This window comes from Chinchilla lanigera, unplaced genomic scaffold (genome assembly GCF_000276665.1).
Source record: "Chinchilla lanigera isolate Chin_1 unplaced genomic scaffold, ChiLan1.0 scaffold00082, whole genome shotgun sequence".
NCBI lineage: Eukaryota > Metazoa > Chordata > Mammalia > Rodentia > Chinchillidae > Chinchilla > Chinchilla lanigera.
Genome location: NW_004955483.1, coordinates 913,638 through 932,770, shown reverse-complemented (window position 1 = coordinate 932,770; position 19,133 = coordinate 913,638). Strand labels below are relative to the sequence as shown.

The 19,133-nt window shown below is 39.5% G+C and overlaps 3 protein-coding genes across 4 annotated transcripts; 1 reads left to right on the top strand and 2 right to left on the bottom strand.

The window, feature by feature from the left end:
* The first annotated feature begins 3,627 nt into the window (after positions 1 to 3,627).
* LOC106146535 (histone H4) lies at positions 3,628 to 4,072 on the top strand. Its single transcript, XM_013503800.1, has one exon. It carries the CDS (start codon positions 3,716 to 3,718, stop codon positions 4,025 to 4,027), a length of 312 nt encoding a protein of 103 aa, XP_013359254.1. The 5' UTR covers positions 3,628 to 3,715; the 3' UTR covers positions 4,028 to 4,072.
* Positions 4,073 to 6,022: 1,950 nt separating this feature from the next.
* On the bottom strand, positions 6,023 to 6,718 carry LOC102020340 (histone H1t-like). The gene has a single exon (XM_005403307.1). It carries the CDS (start codon positions 6,692 to 6,694, stop codon positions 6,056 to 6,058), a length of 639 nt encoding a protein of 212 aa, XP_005403364.1. The 5' UTR covers positions 6,695 to 6,718; the 3' UTR covers positions 6,023 to 6,055.
* A 2,560-nt stretch (positions 6,719 to 9,278) lies between these two features.
* On the bottom strand, positions 9,279 to 19,075 carry LOC102019809 (histone H2B type 1). Of its 2 annotated transcripts, none has more exons than XM_005403305.2 (2): positions 18,647 to 19,075; positions 9,279 to 9,678 (listed from the first exon to the last, which is right to left on the bottom strand). In XM_005403305.2, exon 1 carries the CDS (start codon positions 19,034 to 19,036, stop codon positions 18,656 to 18,658), a length of 381 nt encoding a protein of 126 aa, XP_005403362.1. In that variant the 5' UTR covers positions 19,037 to 19,075; the 3' UTR covers positions 9,279 to 9,678; positions 18,647 to 18,655. The 2 variants fall into 2 exon arrangements, with proteins under 2 accessions (XP_005403362.1, XP_005403363.1); XM_005403306.2 differs by having other exon boundaries at positions 18,651 to 19,075.
* Positions 19,076 to 19,133: the final 58 nt, after the last annotated feature.

The following is a 19,133-nucleotide window of genomic DNA, read 5'->3' as shown; positions in this document are numbered from 1 at the left end:
GGAGCAGCTGATTGAGGCCTGTTGGGAGGTATAAGCCAGAGGTCTCATATCATATGGTAATGTAAATTTCACAGTGCTGTGTCTACACATCATAAAACATTCTTTGGGGACGTAAGCACATTTGGAAGCAAAATCTTTTTCATAAATGCCAAAATTTCTCAAAAAGTTATCAGCTTTAATCTACCATTCTTTTTCTAACTATACTTTAATAAGGCTTGTAACCTAATTTGTACCTTTAATCATTAAAGATATTCCTGTGTGGGCTGGAATTTGTAATTTCCAGTCTCCATGTAGAATTTTGTCATCATTTGTTCTCTCTTTTTGCTTTGGTGAACGACTCTCATTCTCTAACATTTAGAACATTAATACATTATTAAAGTATAATGTGTGATGATTTAATCAGAAAGCCCGGATCGCTTTACAATCCTGCATATATTTACATTTTACTGGGCATTTTGATAGCTCATACATTCTGTTTCTTAGTAAGTTTTTATTTTTTTTATTTTTTTTATTTTTTATTTTTTGGTTTTTCTCCGGTACCGGGAACCGAACTCACGACCTTGCACTTGCCAGGCAGGCGCTTTTGCCGCTGAGCTAAATCCCTAGCCCCTATTCAAGGGAATTTTGAAAAAAAAACTAATGTAATTATAAATATGCTTATAAAACTTTTGAAACAAACATTTAAGAAAGGATAATATTAGAAATTCTCTGTATAAATAACTTTTAAAAAAGCAAATCAAAGTATATTAAGGGTGTTTATAGGAGCGCTCTCACACAGGACCTAGGCCAGGAAGTACACATGAAGGAAACTTTTAGTGAAAGAATTTGGACTGAAGGGGGAAAGCAGGGGCATTTTCTCAGAAGAGGAAGGAGAGAAAGAGAAGGAAACAGGGAGAGACATAGATTATGTTATGGAACCAAAGTCACGTCAGTAGCAACGACAGTAAATTCAGAAAAGGACCAAAAAATGGGTCTTCATAACTAGGATAAGGTGGGGTAGCTGAAAAGAGAAATGCTGTGAAACCTGAGTGGACAGTGAGATCATTCTGAGGTGGCTTGAAGAACTTTTTACTCCTGACCAGAAAGGACTGCCATAAAGCTCAGCAGACCCAGTCTAAGCACATTGGTGAGAATATATTTATGCATTTCCTCAGTGGAATCATCGTTCAAAAGTATTTCTGTCCTAGGATTTTTTTTTACTAGAGTACAGTTAGACGGTTAAAAATAATGGTATATGCAGGTTTGCCTTTTGTTCAAATTATGTGAAGAAAAAAATAAATATATACTATTTCATAATTCCAACATTCTGGTGGAATTAGCCTGAGGAGTATTCTGGGCATTTCATACTTTTTTTTAATACCTCAAGTTAATATAGTGTCAACTTTCTGAATGTTCCATGAGTCTTATTAGCCAGATTGATTTTAGAGTTTTCATCCAAATCAAATGAATGGTATTCTGCATGCTAGACTCACCTGGAGAATGAGAGAAAAGTGGCAGGAAAAGGGAATAGAAAGCCACACAGAATCAGGTGTGAACTGCCCCTCCTCTCCCCAAGCCACACAGTTAATATCTGTATTCTTCCAAAAAACAGTGGAAAAGTTCAACTACTGTATATTTGTGTTTGTATATCTTTTAAACAAATTTTTGTTCAGTTCTGGCTATGAACCAAGGGTGTCACATATGCTAGGCAGGTGTTCCACCACTAAGTTAGATTCCCAGCCCTTTTTATGTTTTTATTTTGAGACAGAGTGTAGCTAAATTGCCCAGGCTGACCTAGAACTGGTAATCCTGCCTCCGCCTTCAACTAGCTAGGATTACATATTGTTGTTTTTTGTTTGGTACCGGGAATCGAACTCAACACCTTGCACTTGTCAGGCAAGCGCTTGTACTGCTGAGCTATACTGCTGGCCTTGGAATTACACACTGTACCACTACAAAGAATTTTGGAGTCACTTTAGGAAGTAAGTGCTTATATTTATATAAATGAGTATAAGTATTATTACTTAATTTTGCAGGTTGGTTAAATATCCTACATTTATTAAAGTCTACACATTCACTCTTTTTGAATCATTGTGAAAAGTTAGAAAACGCTATATTAGAAGTAGAGAATAGAAACAAATAATAAAATGTCAAAATAAAAGTGAGGGTTTTTTTAATGCTGTAATAAGCAAAATTAATTTGTGGATAAGGCAGCCTAGATATACAGTTACACTGAAAATGGCACTTCCTGGGATGTATTTCAGAGTCGTGCTCACAGTGAATTTTTCTCCCAATTTACCAAGTTGAATACACTATATTTTCATTTTATGGATTTAAAAATGTATTGAGATTTCAGAGTTTTTCCAGTAACGTTGCACTTTTTCTTGGTAGAGTCTAACTTTCTTACTAGCTAAATCTTCTGTTATAAGGTGTGTGTTTGTGGTGAGTTGATAATTAGGAAACTAAAAACTTTCAATCTGCATGCAGAAAATAACCACTTACTTTACAAGTCTAACAAAGCATGGCATTTAAATATCCTGCCCTGTGTCTCTTCTTCCCTGCACTGGTTTTCATGGGAGCATGTTGGAGGCTGTAATACCTTCTCGCAGGTCATAGTCTAAATCTTATGTACCTACAATATGGAATTGGTTTATTAACCAGGATTTTGTTTTTCAAACAAAAACGATTCTTACCATGAAAACTTCCAAAAACTGCAGCAGGAAGCTAAGGAGAAAATTTGTTGAAGTCTTTTCAAAACTGCTACTCAGTTTTGAAACTTAATTCTGCTATTCTAACTTTTTTTAAAAAATGGGATTACCTTTGTTGTAACATCACTAATCTTATCAAAGGGCTTTAAAGGGAGGACCTTGCAGGCTTTGTAATGACCTTAATCAAGTATTAGCTCTATACAATTAATTCCCACTTCTACAAAACGTATGTTCTTGTCTCTAAAACTGGAGCAGATTGAAAAAGGATTAATAAAAGAAGAAAGAGAAAAATGTGTTTGGAACTGCAGGCAGATCAGACAGGCACAGGGGCCCTGGAATAGGGCCTACTGATCATCCAAGCTTAACGTCAGGTTTTCTGCCTCTCTTACATTCACAGAAAAAGGAGTCACATAACGAATGTTTGAATCGAGGTGGGGAAAAGAGGAAGAATGTGAACTTACAAGGTTTTAATTTGCAGTTTTTTTCCACATTTTCTGTTCCCTAAAATAGAAGCTATGGGTTGTAGAGCTACATCAGGGCCAGGTTTGCACTCTGTCCAGCACAAGGCTGTCAAAATGTGTTGGATTAAACAGAAGAGTTAAAAGTATCCGGAGGGAAAGCCCCTTGCTATATTAATCTACTTATTTTAGATATAATTTGTCCTTCACTCCTCGTTCCCTAATTAATGGAAATTTTAAAACTTTAAAAGTGGACCGAGGATTGTTGCTTATAGAGTCTGACCGGCTAAAAGTACTTCTGCAAATGTGCAAAGACCCAATAATGCAGCACAAAAGAAAATCTTTTCGGGCCAATGAAATCTGTACCTCTCTCCATCCATCCCGCCCAACCAAAGGCAAGGTTTCACTGGCCAATCAAAACATTGAAATTTTAATAAAGCTTTGCCCTTGGCCCACCCCCTCAGTGAACTAATTTGGGGGAAAAAGCCTACAAGCGCTGTAGTTTTCAATGAGGTCCGCATGTCTAGTATTTAAGGGCTCCAGTTTGCAGCAGATGTTGTAATCAGCATCATGTCTGGTCGCGGCAAAGGAGGCAAGGGTCTTGGCAAAGGCGGCGCCAAGCGCCACCGTAAGGTGCTGCGCGACAACATCCAGGGCATCACCAAGCCCGCCATCCGCCGCTTGGCTCGGCGCGGCGGCGTCAAGCGCATCTCCGGTCTCATTTACGAGGAGACGCGCGGGGTGCTGAAGGTGTTCCTGGAGAACGTGATCCGCGACGCCGTCACCTACACGGAGCACGCCAAGCGCAAGACGGTCACCGCCATGGACGTGGTCTACGCGCTCAAGCGCCAGGGACGCACGCTCTACGGCTTCGGCGGCTAAGAGGAGCCTCACTTCAAAAAACACAAAGGCCCTTTTCAGGGCCACCCACAGAGTCACATAAAGAGCTGGGTATGTTGGGTATGTTGGGTATGTTTTAAATCTGACTAGTTAGGTCTTCTATAACATTCGTAAGGCAAACCGGTAAGTAGACAACGGCTGACTTCTACTCCGGTGACTTTACGACATTTTGTCGTACGAAAATGGTGACGAAATCAGCTCTTTCAAACGAACTCGAGAAATGAACGCAGATTATACCAAGAATATATTCCCTTTACACGTTGTGAGCGCTTCTGGCTTTTTGAAAATTCTGAGGACGCTCCTGTGGCCTGGGCAGCTGGAGGCGTCTCTCACAAGCACGGACTCCGGGGCCTCATAACGATAAGAGCAAACGAAGCGACTTCGGTAAAAGCGTTCAAAGGATTGTAAAACGTTTTACGAGGGTGACCCCAAGGCTGCTATCCTGTGGTCCAAAAGGAGATCTAATGAGCAGGATCAAAAATTAAAGAGTAAGAAATTTGAGTAGCGGGTCTTAATCTGAGCTGTTTGAGGGGCTGGAAAGTGGAAGGCTCAAAGGTGCGCTGCTCCATGTAGAGGATCCCCTAGTGCAAAGGGAACTGCTAGCTGTCGGTAAGGGCAGCAGGCTGTCTTCATGGGATGGGGACCTGGGGGACACCCCTTGTGGTGCACAGTGGTCAGACAGGAGCTTAGTTTACGCTGGGCAGTGACTCGCATAATAGCACCACTCTCAGTTCCAACCTCATAGGGACGGTGACGATAACTAAAGGCAAGGACTGGATGGTATTGTACAAAGTAAACCCGTTATGATTAGTCACTTTGCATATTAGTACACAATTTAAGTTTACAGAAGTCCTACTTATACAAAGTCTAAAGAGGGAAGAATATTGAACCACGCAGAGAACATGCTCATAATATCAAATAATGTACAAAGGCATGGTTTCGCCACTCCACAGAGGTGGCCCCAAAACAAACAGTTTGAAGTAGGTTAATAGTATGGGTTTATCATATGTAATTAAGGAATGTATAAGAATGTTAAATCACAGACTAAGGGAAAGCTAAAACTATTTTTATAAAGAAAGTTATTTCAGGTTGGATTCAAGAGTTCACTAAGTAAAATTTTCGTGTTTTAGGAAAGTTAAATTCAGCTCCTAACTGCACAGCCACATTTCCAAAAAGATTAGGTTCAGGTTTTCAACCTGTGGAGTATCCTTGCAGTATCATGAAGCCTATATTTTTTTTTTTATAAATAAGATACATGAAATACTGCTTAGGATTACAATTCTATCAGATCAATAATAGTAAATCACTTTTAAAGGTACATCTGCATCTATTTATATACCAGACATCTAATAGTATATGCCACTGGTGGCAGTTGGCTGTGAATCATTGAAAGTTCTAAAAGGTTCACCTTTGCTGGTATATACTATTCCAAGATTCCTGTAACTTTACACTGAAAGTATTGTCACACTCAGAAGATTGTAAAATTTCAGCTGGAAGGTAGTAAAAATTTGAAAAAAGTAAAACTTTCCTGTAGCCCAAACCCTAGGACACCTTGATTCATATTTACAGATCCCGCAGAAGTCAGTGGACACCAAGGACCCCCATGAGATGACACTGAAGAGTAAATTGGGAATGTTAGCACTACTTAAAAAAAAAAAAAAAAAAAAGGTAGCAAGTTTTTTCTGATGCTGAACACAGCTCTATTTCCATTTCTAGTGGCTTTTCTGGAATACTGCCTACCTAAGTGATAAGCCCTACCCTGTAAGTCCTTGCCTACATAAACACCTATTAGAATGGGCAGCACCCAAGGACGTTAGCATTTTTGTACCTGTAAATTTAAATGTCACTTCACCTCATCAAGCCTCAATTTGTTAGTAGGCAGGTTAAAAACCTAGACTTCTTACAGGAACTTTTGCAAGTTCTCAGTGTTAAGTCATTTTAAAAGTTATTTGGGTGGCTCTTAAAAGAGCCTTTGGGTTCTGTGAAAACTGGTCGTTTACTTCAAGGTGCTCACTTCTTAGACACTGCCTTCCTGGATTTCGCTTTCTGCACGGTCGACCTTGGTGTCCTGGTCTTGGCCTTCCCCACTCTGGCCTTGGCAGGGCTCTTCCGCTGCGGCAGGCTCTTGGACCTTCCAGCCTTCTTCCTGCTGCCTGAGGCTTCCCTGTGTGCAGCCCTAGACTGCTTGGCCCCCCTGTTGTTTTTGGTGCTCTTCTGGGTCCTGGAGCTCCTGGGCAAACCCAGCTTCTTCTTCTTCTTGGCAGAAGTAGGCCTTCTGACCTTGCCCTTGGTGGTTTCAGGAGCAGCCTTCTTGCTGAGGCTGAAGGACCCAGAGGCACCAGTCCCTCTGATCTGCAACAAAACTCCCTTGCTCACTAAGCTCTTGAGTGCCTGCTTGATGCGGTTGTTATTTTTCTTCACATTATAGCCGGTGGCAGCCAGGGATTTCTTGAGAGCGGCAAGGGACATGCCTCCTCGGTCCTGTGACTCCACAAGAGCTTCAGTGATCAATTTGGACAGTGAGGAGCTCTGTGCTTTCCGATTTGCACTTGACTCGCAAACCCCCTTCCTGCCTCGTCTTTTGGTGGGCTGTTTCCCCATAGGATCTGGAGCGGTAGCACTTGGGACTGCAGGCAGGGTTTCGGACATACCAGTCAAGAACAAAAAGATATACTGACCACTATCGAGAGTAAACGCTAGGAACCCTGCAGGGCCTTATATAGGGTAGGACGCGCTGTGATTGGTGCATCGCTGGGACACCTCCCCCCGCCCCTCGGAGGCGGAGCGTTTGTGTTTGTTTTATGCTCAAAAGTTGAAGCCCACAAAACTCCTCCTTACAGAATTGCCCAGGTTCCACTGCTGAATGATCCGTGGGCACTCAGATTTTACCAGACTTTTTACTTTTTAGTGACTGATAACTCTACGTGCCAGAATGATTCAAGGAAACCCTCACTTTTCAGCCAAGTTCAAGGGGAAGAACAAAACTGCCTCTTTTCCTTGTAACTCAAAAAGTAATTTTAAGTGGAAATTTGTCTCATCTTTTCTGAATAGTTTTCCATAAGGGTGGCTTCTAAATGGTGAAGGAAAAAAACTACTCATGCTCCAATTTTTACTGAAAACTACTTATATATGTGAGGAAAGTAACACAAATCTTGTAGCTGTCTCATTGAAGAGTTTATAGAATGGAAAACCCAGGGTATTTTCATATTTAGGCAAGCACAATCTAATAAAACATAGATCACAGGGAAAGTAAGTGGTCTGGGTTAAAGCCATGCCCCACTTCCTGAAACCTTACAGAAGATCTTCAAGGATGGGATAAAGACGGTGACATCTGCTTAGCCAAAATCAGATCATTCTCGTGGCCGGCGTCCTCAACTGAGTTTTACTTCTCTTTACATTAATTTCACACTCCCCCCACAGTTTAGCCTCACCCAAGGTAAAGAGACATAGTCCCTGCCCCTCGTAAAGTAGAAACCCTGCCCTGAGAGACGTGTTGAACCTACAGATCCAGTCTCCAACAATATTGGACTGGCAAGTGTGGCAGTCGATGTGTTGGAAAGGGTGGTGTTGAAGTAGCGTACTGCTGAGAAAGCAGCGTACTGTGAACAGAGCTCATCATATCAGTCAAGCAGAACTGTAGAAGCACCATTTTGTAAAGATCCCCAAATACCTGTAAGGGATTTGGGAGCATATTTGCAGGCCAGGAGTCATGAGATGTTTTAAGGAGTGACATTGTTATATTATTATTGTATTTGCCTTAGCTGTAGATTTATTGCATAATCATTATTAAGAAGGGCTCAAAATCAGAGGTTGGAGTCTATTGTAACTGTCTTAGAATGAGTTTTCCCTGAGACAGTATGGGAAAGAGCATGCACATTGAAAATACCTGTGAAACAAAAGCTAAATCATGAAAATTCATATCTGATTGCAAAATACAAAAAGACTCTCTTTTTTCTGTCTCTGTATGTGTTTCTGTCTCTGTCTCTGCCTCTCTTACACACACAAACACACACACACACACCTGAAACAAAAATTTGGAAAATTGCCTTAAGCACTTGTATTAGTTTTATTTTTTAAATCACACTGGTTTAAATCACACTGTGTTTCAACCACACTGATTTTGCACTCTCCTAATGGGCTGTGACCCTCACTTTGGAATATATTTACTCCGAGGAAATGTATTAGTGTCTTTCTCATCACTGAAATAAAAGACCAGACACCAGCAGTTTATTGGAAGAAAGGTTTATTTCAGCTTATGGATTCAGAATTTGCAGTCCATCATTGGCTGGTTCCAACACAGAAACAGCATGGTAGAAGGGCATGGCAGAGTAAAGCTGCTCAATCCACAGTGGTCAGGATTCAGAGAAAGAGGAGAGGAGCTGGCACAAGAATATCCTCTTTCAGGTCATGTCGCCAGTCACCTTCTCTCTTGCAACCAGGCCCCAACTTCTAATAACAGTTTGAGTTGGGAACTCATCGATCAAGTACTGGGAAATTTAGTGTTCCCATAGTCCAATCACCTTACCAAAGTTCCAGCTCTGAGCTCATGATACTTTGGGGAAACATTTTAGAAATAAACCATAACAGGGAAATCATAGGTGCATTTATCTGAGTACCCTAAGCTTGTACATCTGTTTGGATTCTCTGACTCTGGATGATCACCAAACTTTTGGGTCCTTAAATATCAGCGGCTTATGGGCCAGGAAGTTGATCAAGTTGATCCTTTTATTTATAGGTTGGCAGACTATACCATTCTATTGCTTTAAAAGTAACATACAACTGGTGAGTTTAGGAAATTCCTGGACTATAATTTACAACCCAGATAAAGTTCATATTTTGCTTTAGATAGCTGAGAAATTACCATACAAACAAATAAAAGATGCACATTCAGAGACTGACCTATGCCAATTGTTCAACTAAGTGTTTTTTCCAGAGGAAAATGCATGAGAATTTATGATTTGCATGATCCACATGGCATGTAAATGAGAGTCAGTCAAAATAGTCAAAAACAGAAAGGATACATCCATAAAAAACATATCCATAAAATTATTTCTTTTTTTTTTTTTTTTTTTTTTGGTACCAGGAATCAAACTCAGGACCTTGTATTTGCCAGGCAGGTGCTTGTGACATTGAGCTATATCCCTGGCCCAATAAAAGTTGTTCCTAGCCACATTTAGTCAACTAAAAGTTATCACTGTACATATATATATATATATATAGCATGACACCTACATTTGCTTCATATATGAAATTTATTATATATACAATATTATAGTCATATGGGTAGCTGCCTCACATATGTGTAAAAACAATAGGAGACACTAGGAGTTATTTTAATTGTCCTTTTGTATGGTTTTCTTTTTGCACATTTCTACAAAAAAATTATTTCTATACTCAGAAAAAATCCAATATTTTATGCAGGTGCCTATTGGTCTTTCTTGATTGTTTTAATGCTTCCAGTGGCCATCCAGTAGCTATCACTTTTCGTTGGTGTATTTGTGAGGTTAAAAATGTCCAGCAGTGGCAGGTGGTAGAAAAGGTAAGTATAAAGGCTGTTTGCTCTTCTCGGTCAAAGAGAGAGATTGACTGATTCACTTCTGTGATTTATACGATCTTCATCATTGTACTTGACTCTGAAAACAATAAAAATGATAATGATGAACATTCATTGTGTGTTTTCTCTGGCTATATAGACATCAATGAATTTGGTTATTGCAACAACTTTATAAGGTACCTTCATTATTCTCCCTGTTTCCAGATAAGGCAGTTAAGGCATGGAGAGGTTGAGTTCTCCAGGTAGCATAGCTGCTGGGTAGCAAAACACTGCAGTAAGCCCACACACACTGCGCAGTACTTGGATGTATGTCTGTGCATAAGGGATAGATGTGGCTTAGTCAGTGCCCTGGGAGTTCCATTTGATGGAAGACTTGAAGGTAAGGAATTTGTCAGGTAGATAAAAGGAGTTAGGACTTTTTATAAGGAGACACAGTGACACAGGCCAAGGAGTAGGGATTGTCTAAGGAGGGAGATAAGCTTGGCCAGGAGCCCTACAGAGCTGCCTGAGAGGGATGCAGAAAGCCTTAAGTGATGACAGGCAGGAGAGTGAATGCTTGTGATTTCCACGTGGGGTGGCCATTAAGAGTTTCCAGGAGACTCCGTTCTATCCAGTGATCATCCTTCTGGTCAGCTGGTAGAAGTTGCTCCCTTGCTTCCCTTGTCTGTCTTCCTTCAAAATAAGTGAAGTCAAATGAAATATCTGATGGACAAGTGCCCAAATAAGTGCTGGGTCTGTTTCTTGGGGTGTTGTAAAATGTATTTCCTCCCTCCTCTAGACAAGTCAACAAAGACAAATCTCATTTTATGCTATCCATAGATGCAAGGTTTGCTTAACAACAAAGCCCCTTTAATTCTTGTGAGATGACACATTATTCTAGTGAGGAGGTGGGTATTTCTGTGGCAAATGTTCCTACATTTAGCTAATCCAAGAGTTTGTAATTGTAACACACTAGACATTTCTAATACCCAGGGCTCCACTTTACTTTGGAAAGACAGAGACTTTTGTTATGTATTTTACATGTACTATTTGTTTAAAAATTAATAAAAAGAAAAAAGGTCACATTTAGATACTTTTTACAAAAGCCTGTCTGGAAGCAGAGCCTGGAGGCAGTGGCAATGAGAGGAGGAGAGTGCATCCCCTCTCTTTAGTTGGTGAGAGGTGCAGTCTCCTCCACACACCTTTGAACACCTCTACTACTCAGAGGGACCACTCATGTTGGAACAGTGCATTTTATAAACTTCCTGTTGTCCAGTACAGTGGTATTAACACATTCAAGTGCCACACTCTCTTAAATACTGCTGCAAAGGCACTACATTTAGGAACCTCATTTGTCACGCTCACTTCGTATGTGCCTCTCTTATCCCACAGTACAGGGACGGCAGTGACGAACACAAGAAAAGACCCAAAGGGCTTTATTTCTCCTCTGTTCCTCCTACTGATTCTACCCTCAAGGACTTCCTTTATGCTTTCCTGCTAACATTTTATTGTATGAAGATGAACTGAATTAACATAGGAAAACATAACAATGCCTACCCCATATTAAGCACTATACCACCATGAGCTGTTCTTGCTGCATGAAGCATTTGCATTAATATGTTAATGTTAATATACATATTATCATATACATGATATGACTGATGCCCCTTTGAATCCTCTACCTTTTCCCTATCCGCAGAATTTAGTCCTTCCTCCTACTCTATATAATTTCTTATAAAAACAGCTATTTGCTGCCTTTCTTCCCCCACTGAGAAGTAAACACTATGAAAGTGGTGTGCATATCCAGGCAGACAATCCCTGAAGGTGGGCTCTTTACCAGCTGGAAGACTAAGAGCTAGGAATGGTCCTGCAGGGAAGGGAGAGGAAGGGATGAAGCCCTCTCCTTAGATCATCCCAAGACTATGGTAACAGGCAATCTGTGTTACACAGATGATGTCACTGATGGGCTGATGTAAAGCCGTTGTGGAGCCTTGTAAGAGAAGGGTAAGAAGAAGAGGGAAAGGAAAAAAGAAAAGGAGAAGGACCGAGAAGAAGTAGACATCATGACTGACGGTATTTACTTATTCTCTATCCATTAATCTTTGTTTTTCTGCACAGGTATGGAGCCAGTCTGCCTTTCCTTGTTTCCCTGGCAGGTGGGTGGAACTAAGCCTGAGATTTGGCTAAGGAAGGAGGACAAAAACGGTAAGTGTTGCTTCCTGGCCTAATTCACAACAATTTCTCTCACAGAGGCATTTTTTTTTTCCTTCTTCCTCTGTGTGTTGAGGTTCCAGCAGAGATTGCAGAGACCCATGGATGCCCCAAGTCTGAGATGAAAGGAGACTTTCTTTCTGGCAGACTGGAGAGGAGCCCCATCCTCACCATGTCACAATACAGTGTAGGAAGTCATGAACCACTACGGTATTTAGCCATGAAATTGTGAGGGTCTGTTTGATACAGTCTCACATATTACTTGCCTAGATTTCATCTAAGGTATTTTTGAAGCAAACTCAACATTGCCATTCCATAGTAGCACAAACCCACCACTATTCAGTCCATCATGCCAGGGTCCTAAGATCAGATCTGGTTTCCTCTTTAATGAATAACAAATTATCCTCAGCAAACCTCAAGCACCTCAAAACTTTGGAACCATTATTTGGCTCCACTGAGACCCCCAGATATCAAGGTTTTATGTTCAACTTTTCTTTCATTGGTTCATCATTGCCATCCCCCAGCCCTACCCAGTCCTCATCTCCCTAAACTTGCTATGTTTGTTTGTATTATTTTTCTCCATGACACTCACTTTCTAAAAGAGTAAATTTTCCTTATTTACTTTTTGTTTGTTTGCTTGCTTGACTTACAAGAGTCCTAGCCCAGAGAGGGATTTTGTGACTTTATCTCTTGACTATCAAGAGATAAAGTCACAAAAGGAAGGTATTTAAAAAATTTCTCAGATAGATAACCATTTTTGTGTTCCTATTGTGTACCAGTCTCAGGGATAGACCCTAGGGATAGTGTGGTGATTAAATCAGAGCTCAAATCCTAGAGTTGGGTAGGATAGAGTGACAGCTGGATAAGTAATGACAAGTGCGAATTGTGCAACAGTTATGCAGAGCAGCTAGGAGATGATACTCAGAGACATGTCCTGGAGAAGGCAACAGCCAAGCAGATGACTGCAGAATAAGTATGAGTTTGCCAGTAAGAAAGGAAAGAAAAAATTCCAAGAAGGAGAATAAGCACGTGGATCAGTCAGGGATCCGGGAAAAGTTGGAAGTGTACATATCTGACTGCAGCACACACAGCAAGATAGAGAAAGGAACAGAAGGGGCCCCAACAGCGGCAAGGGCAGGGGGAGAGCCTGTCAATCTATGAATGTCTCAGGAGCTTGCAGCGTATCCTGAAGACAAGATAAAACTCTTTCAAGTCCATTCCAGACCATCCATTGCAACCAGTTCACATGCTAGTGGGTGGGAGGCCCATTGCCACTTCTTCTCATTTCCAACAGATTAAATTCCAACCTTACTTATGTTTAGAATTGACCAGATCAAGTTCAGTCTTTGATTCTAAGAGACAAGAGTCCTAGGTGCTCTCTTCACACTCTCCCAAAAATCCCATACCCTGCTTTTTGCAAGGAACCACACTTGAGGCTAATAGATTTTCTTCCATTGAAGATCTCCAAATCCTTATCATCTCTATAGAATTTCTAAACACAGTTTTATTATATATATTTTTTAATTTTAAAATTATATTTATTTCACTGCATTCAAGCACAAATATGTGTATGTGTGTTTTAAAATACAATACCTAGGGTCCATGACCCCACTTTTAAAGAAAATCCGACAATCAAACTTAAATTTTATGAAATATTAAAAATTTCAATATTTTTAGGTTCTGTTCTGTACTTGAATTTAGTCCAGTGATAGAAGAGAAAAATATGAAAGGAAAAGTAAGAACAAGAAAATAAAGGGAGAAAGGGAGGAGAGGAGGAAAAAAAGAGAAGTGAGGAAAATAAAAGCTTATTTTTAGTGTTCTTGAGTCCATTTTATTACTGTTGGAGAACATGAGGTAGTCAGAGGATAAGCCTAGGGTTCCTAGTCTTCAGGTCAAGGTTTTACCCAGGGCTGCTTCTTTTATATAGGTCTCTCCCTCTGAATGAAACAAGCCTATCATTACTGTCCTTTCCTCCCTTCTGAACCAGTTGCAAGGAGATCTAATAGAGGGCACAAACAACAATAGTGGGATGAAACCAAATCTTTCTATGAATTATTCTCCAAGTTGTTCATTGGATGAAAAAGCTCCATGACAACTCCTTAAATGAGTAAACAAAAGTTGCATTCTTTTTCTCATCCTCGGGCATGGGGAATAGTAGAAAAATAGCTCATTCTCCAAATTGACTTCCCTTTTCCTAATTTATAATCAATCCATAGGGGTGGAGAACCTGTCAAGACAATTTTTAGAATTTAAAGAATTTAGTCAAAGCCTAGAATGTCTTGGAGAAAAGGTTACAAGCAACTGTGTATTGTACCTAATTTAATTTTGTGATTAATCATCCAGTATTATACAGTGAAGGTTTTAATAGCATTAAACTTCTTTTAGTTTAGGATTCCTGGGATTGTCTGCTAATGTGCTGAATGTATATACCATTCCAAATCTGGAAGAGTCAAGTTTGATAGTTGTTTTTTCATGTCCTTAGAAATATACTTAAAGAAATAAATAGGTGTGGGAAAATATGCATTTCCTCTTAATCTATTGGATGAGTACAATTAACCAGTTGTCTTTTTTATTTTAAAAAATTTATAAAATTCATATTATTTATCATAGACTAACTCCCACCAAGGTCTTCAATCATAAGCTTCCATGAGTCTTTTTAACGTAAGGACAGTTATAAATAAATATTATTTGTCAAACAGTAGTAAACAGTGTTTCATATGCATTTTAATCTTGACCTACCTCCAGAAGTTATGTGCTGTTTGCCTCATGCTCGAGATACAGAAGAGAAGAGATATCAATGACTTGCTTCAGTCTCACACCCAAAAAGTAGTGAGTCAGAAGTCAAACCTGGAGATTCTGTCTACAGAGACTTCGCTATGTTCACCATGGAACAATGCTTTGCAACCACTTTCCTGATATGATACCATTTCTGAAATGAGTGTTCTTAAGTTACTATTTTATTTCATCTTTATTGTTTATGAGTAGGTAATTAGCAGCATACTACAGGCTCAGGTTGAGTTTGTGAAGTAATAACCCAAGAATATTATGTTAATTATTAGCACACCTTTACTTGCGTACAAGGTATGTCAAGAAATAGACTGATTTCATCCAATACAGTTAAAAATATTATTTAATTGATAACACAAAGAAAACACTCATAGACTCTAGAAATAGGATATTGTGTTTGCGCATCACTTTTAGTAGAGTTCAGTATGAAGTCTGTTCTTGCATAGACTATGAAAGACTTGCAAAGCATTTGTTTTATTGATTATAATTAGTTATTCTCTAGAAACTCAAATGAAACTAATTATTTTAGAATATTTATGGTGAGGGTAAAAAATTGTTACTCAATGACTATCAAGTGAAAACCAGAGACAGGGTTTTTTGTTTTTTGGAATAAAATGTACCTCAAGAGTTTTATTATGCTGAATTTAGAGTTTGAATTTAGAATAGTTAAAAAATAAAATTGTTGAAAAATTTTATTATATTAAAATATGAACAAAGGTTATGGGCATATATAAAGCAAGAAAAAGATGCACTTTTATTTTAAAGTGACTATACATATTGTTATGGTTTGTGTCCCCCCTAAAGCCTCATGCAGTCATGGGGTGGGCTTCTGGAGTTTGTGATTAATTCATGATCCAATGCTGGGATTATGGGTGTGAGTGCTACACTGCCCTGGGGCGAGAAGCCTGCATACATTACAAGGGAGGGAAACAGGCTTGTTTGCAGCTCCTCCCTCTTTGTTCTTGCAGCTTTTGCTGTTCTCCACCACCATGAACTGTTGCCTTATTCCATGTGCCCCTCTGCCTTAGAGCCAGCCGATTATGGACCGAAACCTCCACAAATTGTGAACTAAATAAACCTTTCCTTCCTTCATTTTGGGAATCAGGTATTTTGTCTCAGCAATCAGAGAAAAATAGCCAAGACACATATTAAATTGAATTATGAGATTACTAAATAATACCAACTTTCTGTGTAATAAACATATCCACTATTTTTATGCTTATTTATTCTTTTCTGTAGCTATATTACCTGACAGGCTCAGAGTTGTTTGTATTAACAGCAGCCCTAAACAGAGCAGTCAATTGTCTTTCCTCCAGTACAAGGAGAACAAGTAATCCTACAAACTTGCTTGCTTCTTTAGGTCCAAACACATTTACAAGATGTCCATCCATTTTACAGATCTAAACTGACACCACTGGTCAATATAAATCATATAACAATAGATTTGCACCAAGAACACTTTTTAGGAATTTGTATCTTGTATCATGTAAGAAACTGTACAGGTGCCCAAAGATTAAGCATTAATTTCCTCCATTGAAAGTTCATCTAAATTCTTCAAGTTATAAATTATAAGGTCAATTTTTCAGCTGACTTATTGATTCCTTACAATGCATAAAATTATAAAATTAACTCCATTTTAAATGATATTATGATTTAACTGAGTTCAACTGAGTTACAATTTTAAAATTATAGTTAGCTGTTTACTCATCTAACCAATAAATCTAATAAAAGGTTAATTCAAATTAATTTTTAATAAAAATAACTTAGTTGCTATAATTAAATTATGCTAACATTTTTTTGTTTGTTTTTCTTCCAGTACCAGGAATCGAACTCACCAGCTTGCACTTGCCAGGCAGGCGCTGTGCTGCTGAGCTAAATCCCCAGCGTTTATGCTAACATTTTTTATTATGATCATAAAGACATAGAACCATTTCAAAGCAATAATATTAAGCTGGTAAATTTTTCCAAAAAGTAATCTTAATTAAGAATATGTGATATTTTTTCCTTATAAAAATGTATGCCAGATATTAAAGATTTTAAATTAAGGCCAGGCATGATGGCACACACCTAATCCCAGCACTCAGGAAGATCACTGGGAGTTAGAGGCCAGCCTGGGCTACATAGTGAGTTCAAGGCCAGCCTGCACTACAAAGTGAGACCCTATCTCAACCCTCCAGTTTGCACTACAAAGTGAGAGACTCTATCTTAATCCCCCCAAAAAACAATTTAAATTGTGTTTAAACAGTGAGGTACTTTTTTAACTCTTATAACCTGTTAACTAAGCCACTAAAGTAACCTTTAAACTTTTTTTTCAGTTACAACCTAAAGAGATAAAGCCTTTAAAGAATATTGATTCTTTAGAAAAGTTGGACTTATCAATTTAAATTGATATATTTAAAAATCTTTATATAAACCAATTAAAATTTAAATTTACATTACAATTTATTAAATTCATCATGACCAGAGAGAAAAACACTAACTCCCAGATTTGGTTCCTACATGCAGAGACTATCAAAATCCTTAGACAAATAACAACAAACTTTTAAAAATTAATAAATAAACCATATTTGCAGTCCTCAACAACTAACCTGAATGAGAAATAAAAGAAGGAACAAACCTGAGCAAAAATAAAGTTTTAGCACGGAAGAGCCAAAAAGCATGAAAAATCTCAAAGGACAAAGCTAAGGGAGAAGTGCTTGGAAGCCACACATTATTGTGGATTCCTGTTGCTGCATTCAAATATTTTCTGGTGGAACCTCCAGAAATAAAGAGTTAATGATTTGTCTGTTTTCTTGTATCGAAGAGAGAGCAGGTAGTACGTAGTAGCATTACTTCATCGCACACAGGAAAAACAACATTTATGTAAGATGGAAAAGGACTGGAGAAATTTGCATTCTGCCTAAGAACAGTGAATCCTGTTCCAGGTTTGTTTAACTGATTAGTTAGAAGAGAGGTTAGACTGAGCTGGACATCAATTCCTCCACAGACCACCTAGAAAGGTAGGAAAATAGGCTGCGAAGGGCTAAAGAAATCATGAGGTTTGGCTGTAGGGCATGTACGACGTGTCCCTAGTGTCCTGCATTTGATTTATTTATTTTTTTTTTTTTTTTTGGTTTTTCTCCGGTACCGGGAACCGAACTCACGACCTTGAGCTTGCCAGGTAGGCGCTTTTGCCGCTGAGCTAAATCCCCAGCCCCCAGTGCCCTGTATTTGAAAACCTGAAGTGCCGCACCATTTCTGAGGAATACCCGGTAAGTCAAGATCAGCAGCCAGTAGACTGCAAAGATTTGTTCAAAGTGGGGAGTGTTTACTTTACACTTCCAGAACGAAGAAAACTACAGATTTCAGGTCACAGGGTCTCTATGTAATTTTGAAACACTAATTACATGGTATTTCACCTAAGATTGTAAAACTGCTTTTAAACATTTTGCTTGTACTTTCTAACATCTTAAAGGAAGAAATTTCTAGGTGCAGAAAATGTTCCAGGCCTCTGTGGATAAAGACCTTCTATTTCACCTTAAAATTTGTCTGGAACAAAATACTAATAACTAAAAGCAGGTTGAATTTCCCGGAATTTCTCAGTCCCGGAATTCAGCTTGCATTGTCAGACGTGAAAGCGCTCCAGGACACTAAGCCACGCCTACCAGTTTCTCTATTGTCTCACCTTTGTTCTAGGACCAGCCTGCAGCTGTGGGCTTTGCAGGTTTCCCAATTAATCTAGCACTTGGAACTGCACTTTCTAGAAATGATCTTTTCAACCTTGATTGCTCCTTTTAATAATCTTACTTTCAGTTTAAGCCTCAACTGCTAGACAAAGTATGGCACTGACCCGAGACTGATACAAAGAATTGGTTTGAGTCTGCGAGAGCAAATCAAAGATACAGTTTGGGGACAATTTCAGTGTCTAACTGAGGCCTTAGTGCCATTGAAGTAGTTCTTTTAAGACTAATCCTGTGACTTAGGTGTGCTTTACCTGCCACCCCGCAACCAAATAGTGCGTAATCAGCTCTCCTTGTGGACATGTGGGTGGCTCTTAAAAGAGCCTTTGGTGATAGGTGGAAAAAGCTTACTTGCCAAATTTACTTGGAGCTGGTATACTTGGTGACGGCCTTGGTGCCCTCGGACACGGCGTGCTTGGCCAGCTCCCCGGGCAGCAGCAGCCGCACGGCCGTCTGGATCTCCCGAGACGTGATGGTCGAACGCTTGTTGTAGTGCGCCAGGCGCGAGGCCTCGCCCGCGATGCGCTCGAAGATGTCGTTCACGAAGGAGTTCATGATGCCCATGGCCTTGGACGAGATGCCCGTGTCGGGGTGCACCTGCTTGAGCACCTTGTACACGTACACGGAGTAGCTCTCCTTGCGGCTGCGCTTGCGCTTCTTGCCGTCCTTCTTCTGCGCCTTGGTCACCGCCTTCTTGGAACCCTTCTTCGGGGCAGGCGCTGACTTCGCTGGTTCCGGCATCTCTAAGATCTCAAAACAGAAGAGGAATGAAAATACCAAGCCGATTTCTGCTATTTATAGGGCGTTTATGCTAATGAGGGATTCAGAGAAACGCTGA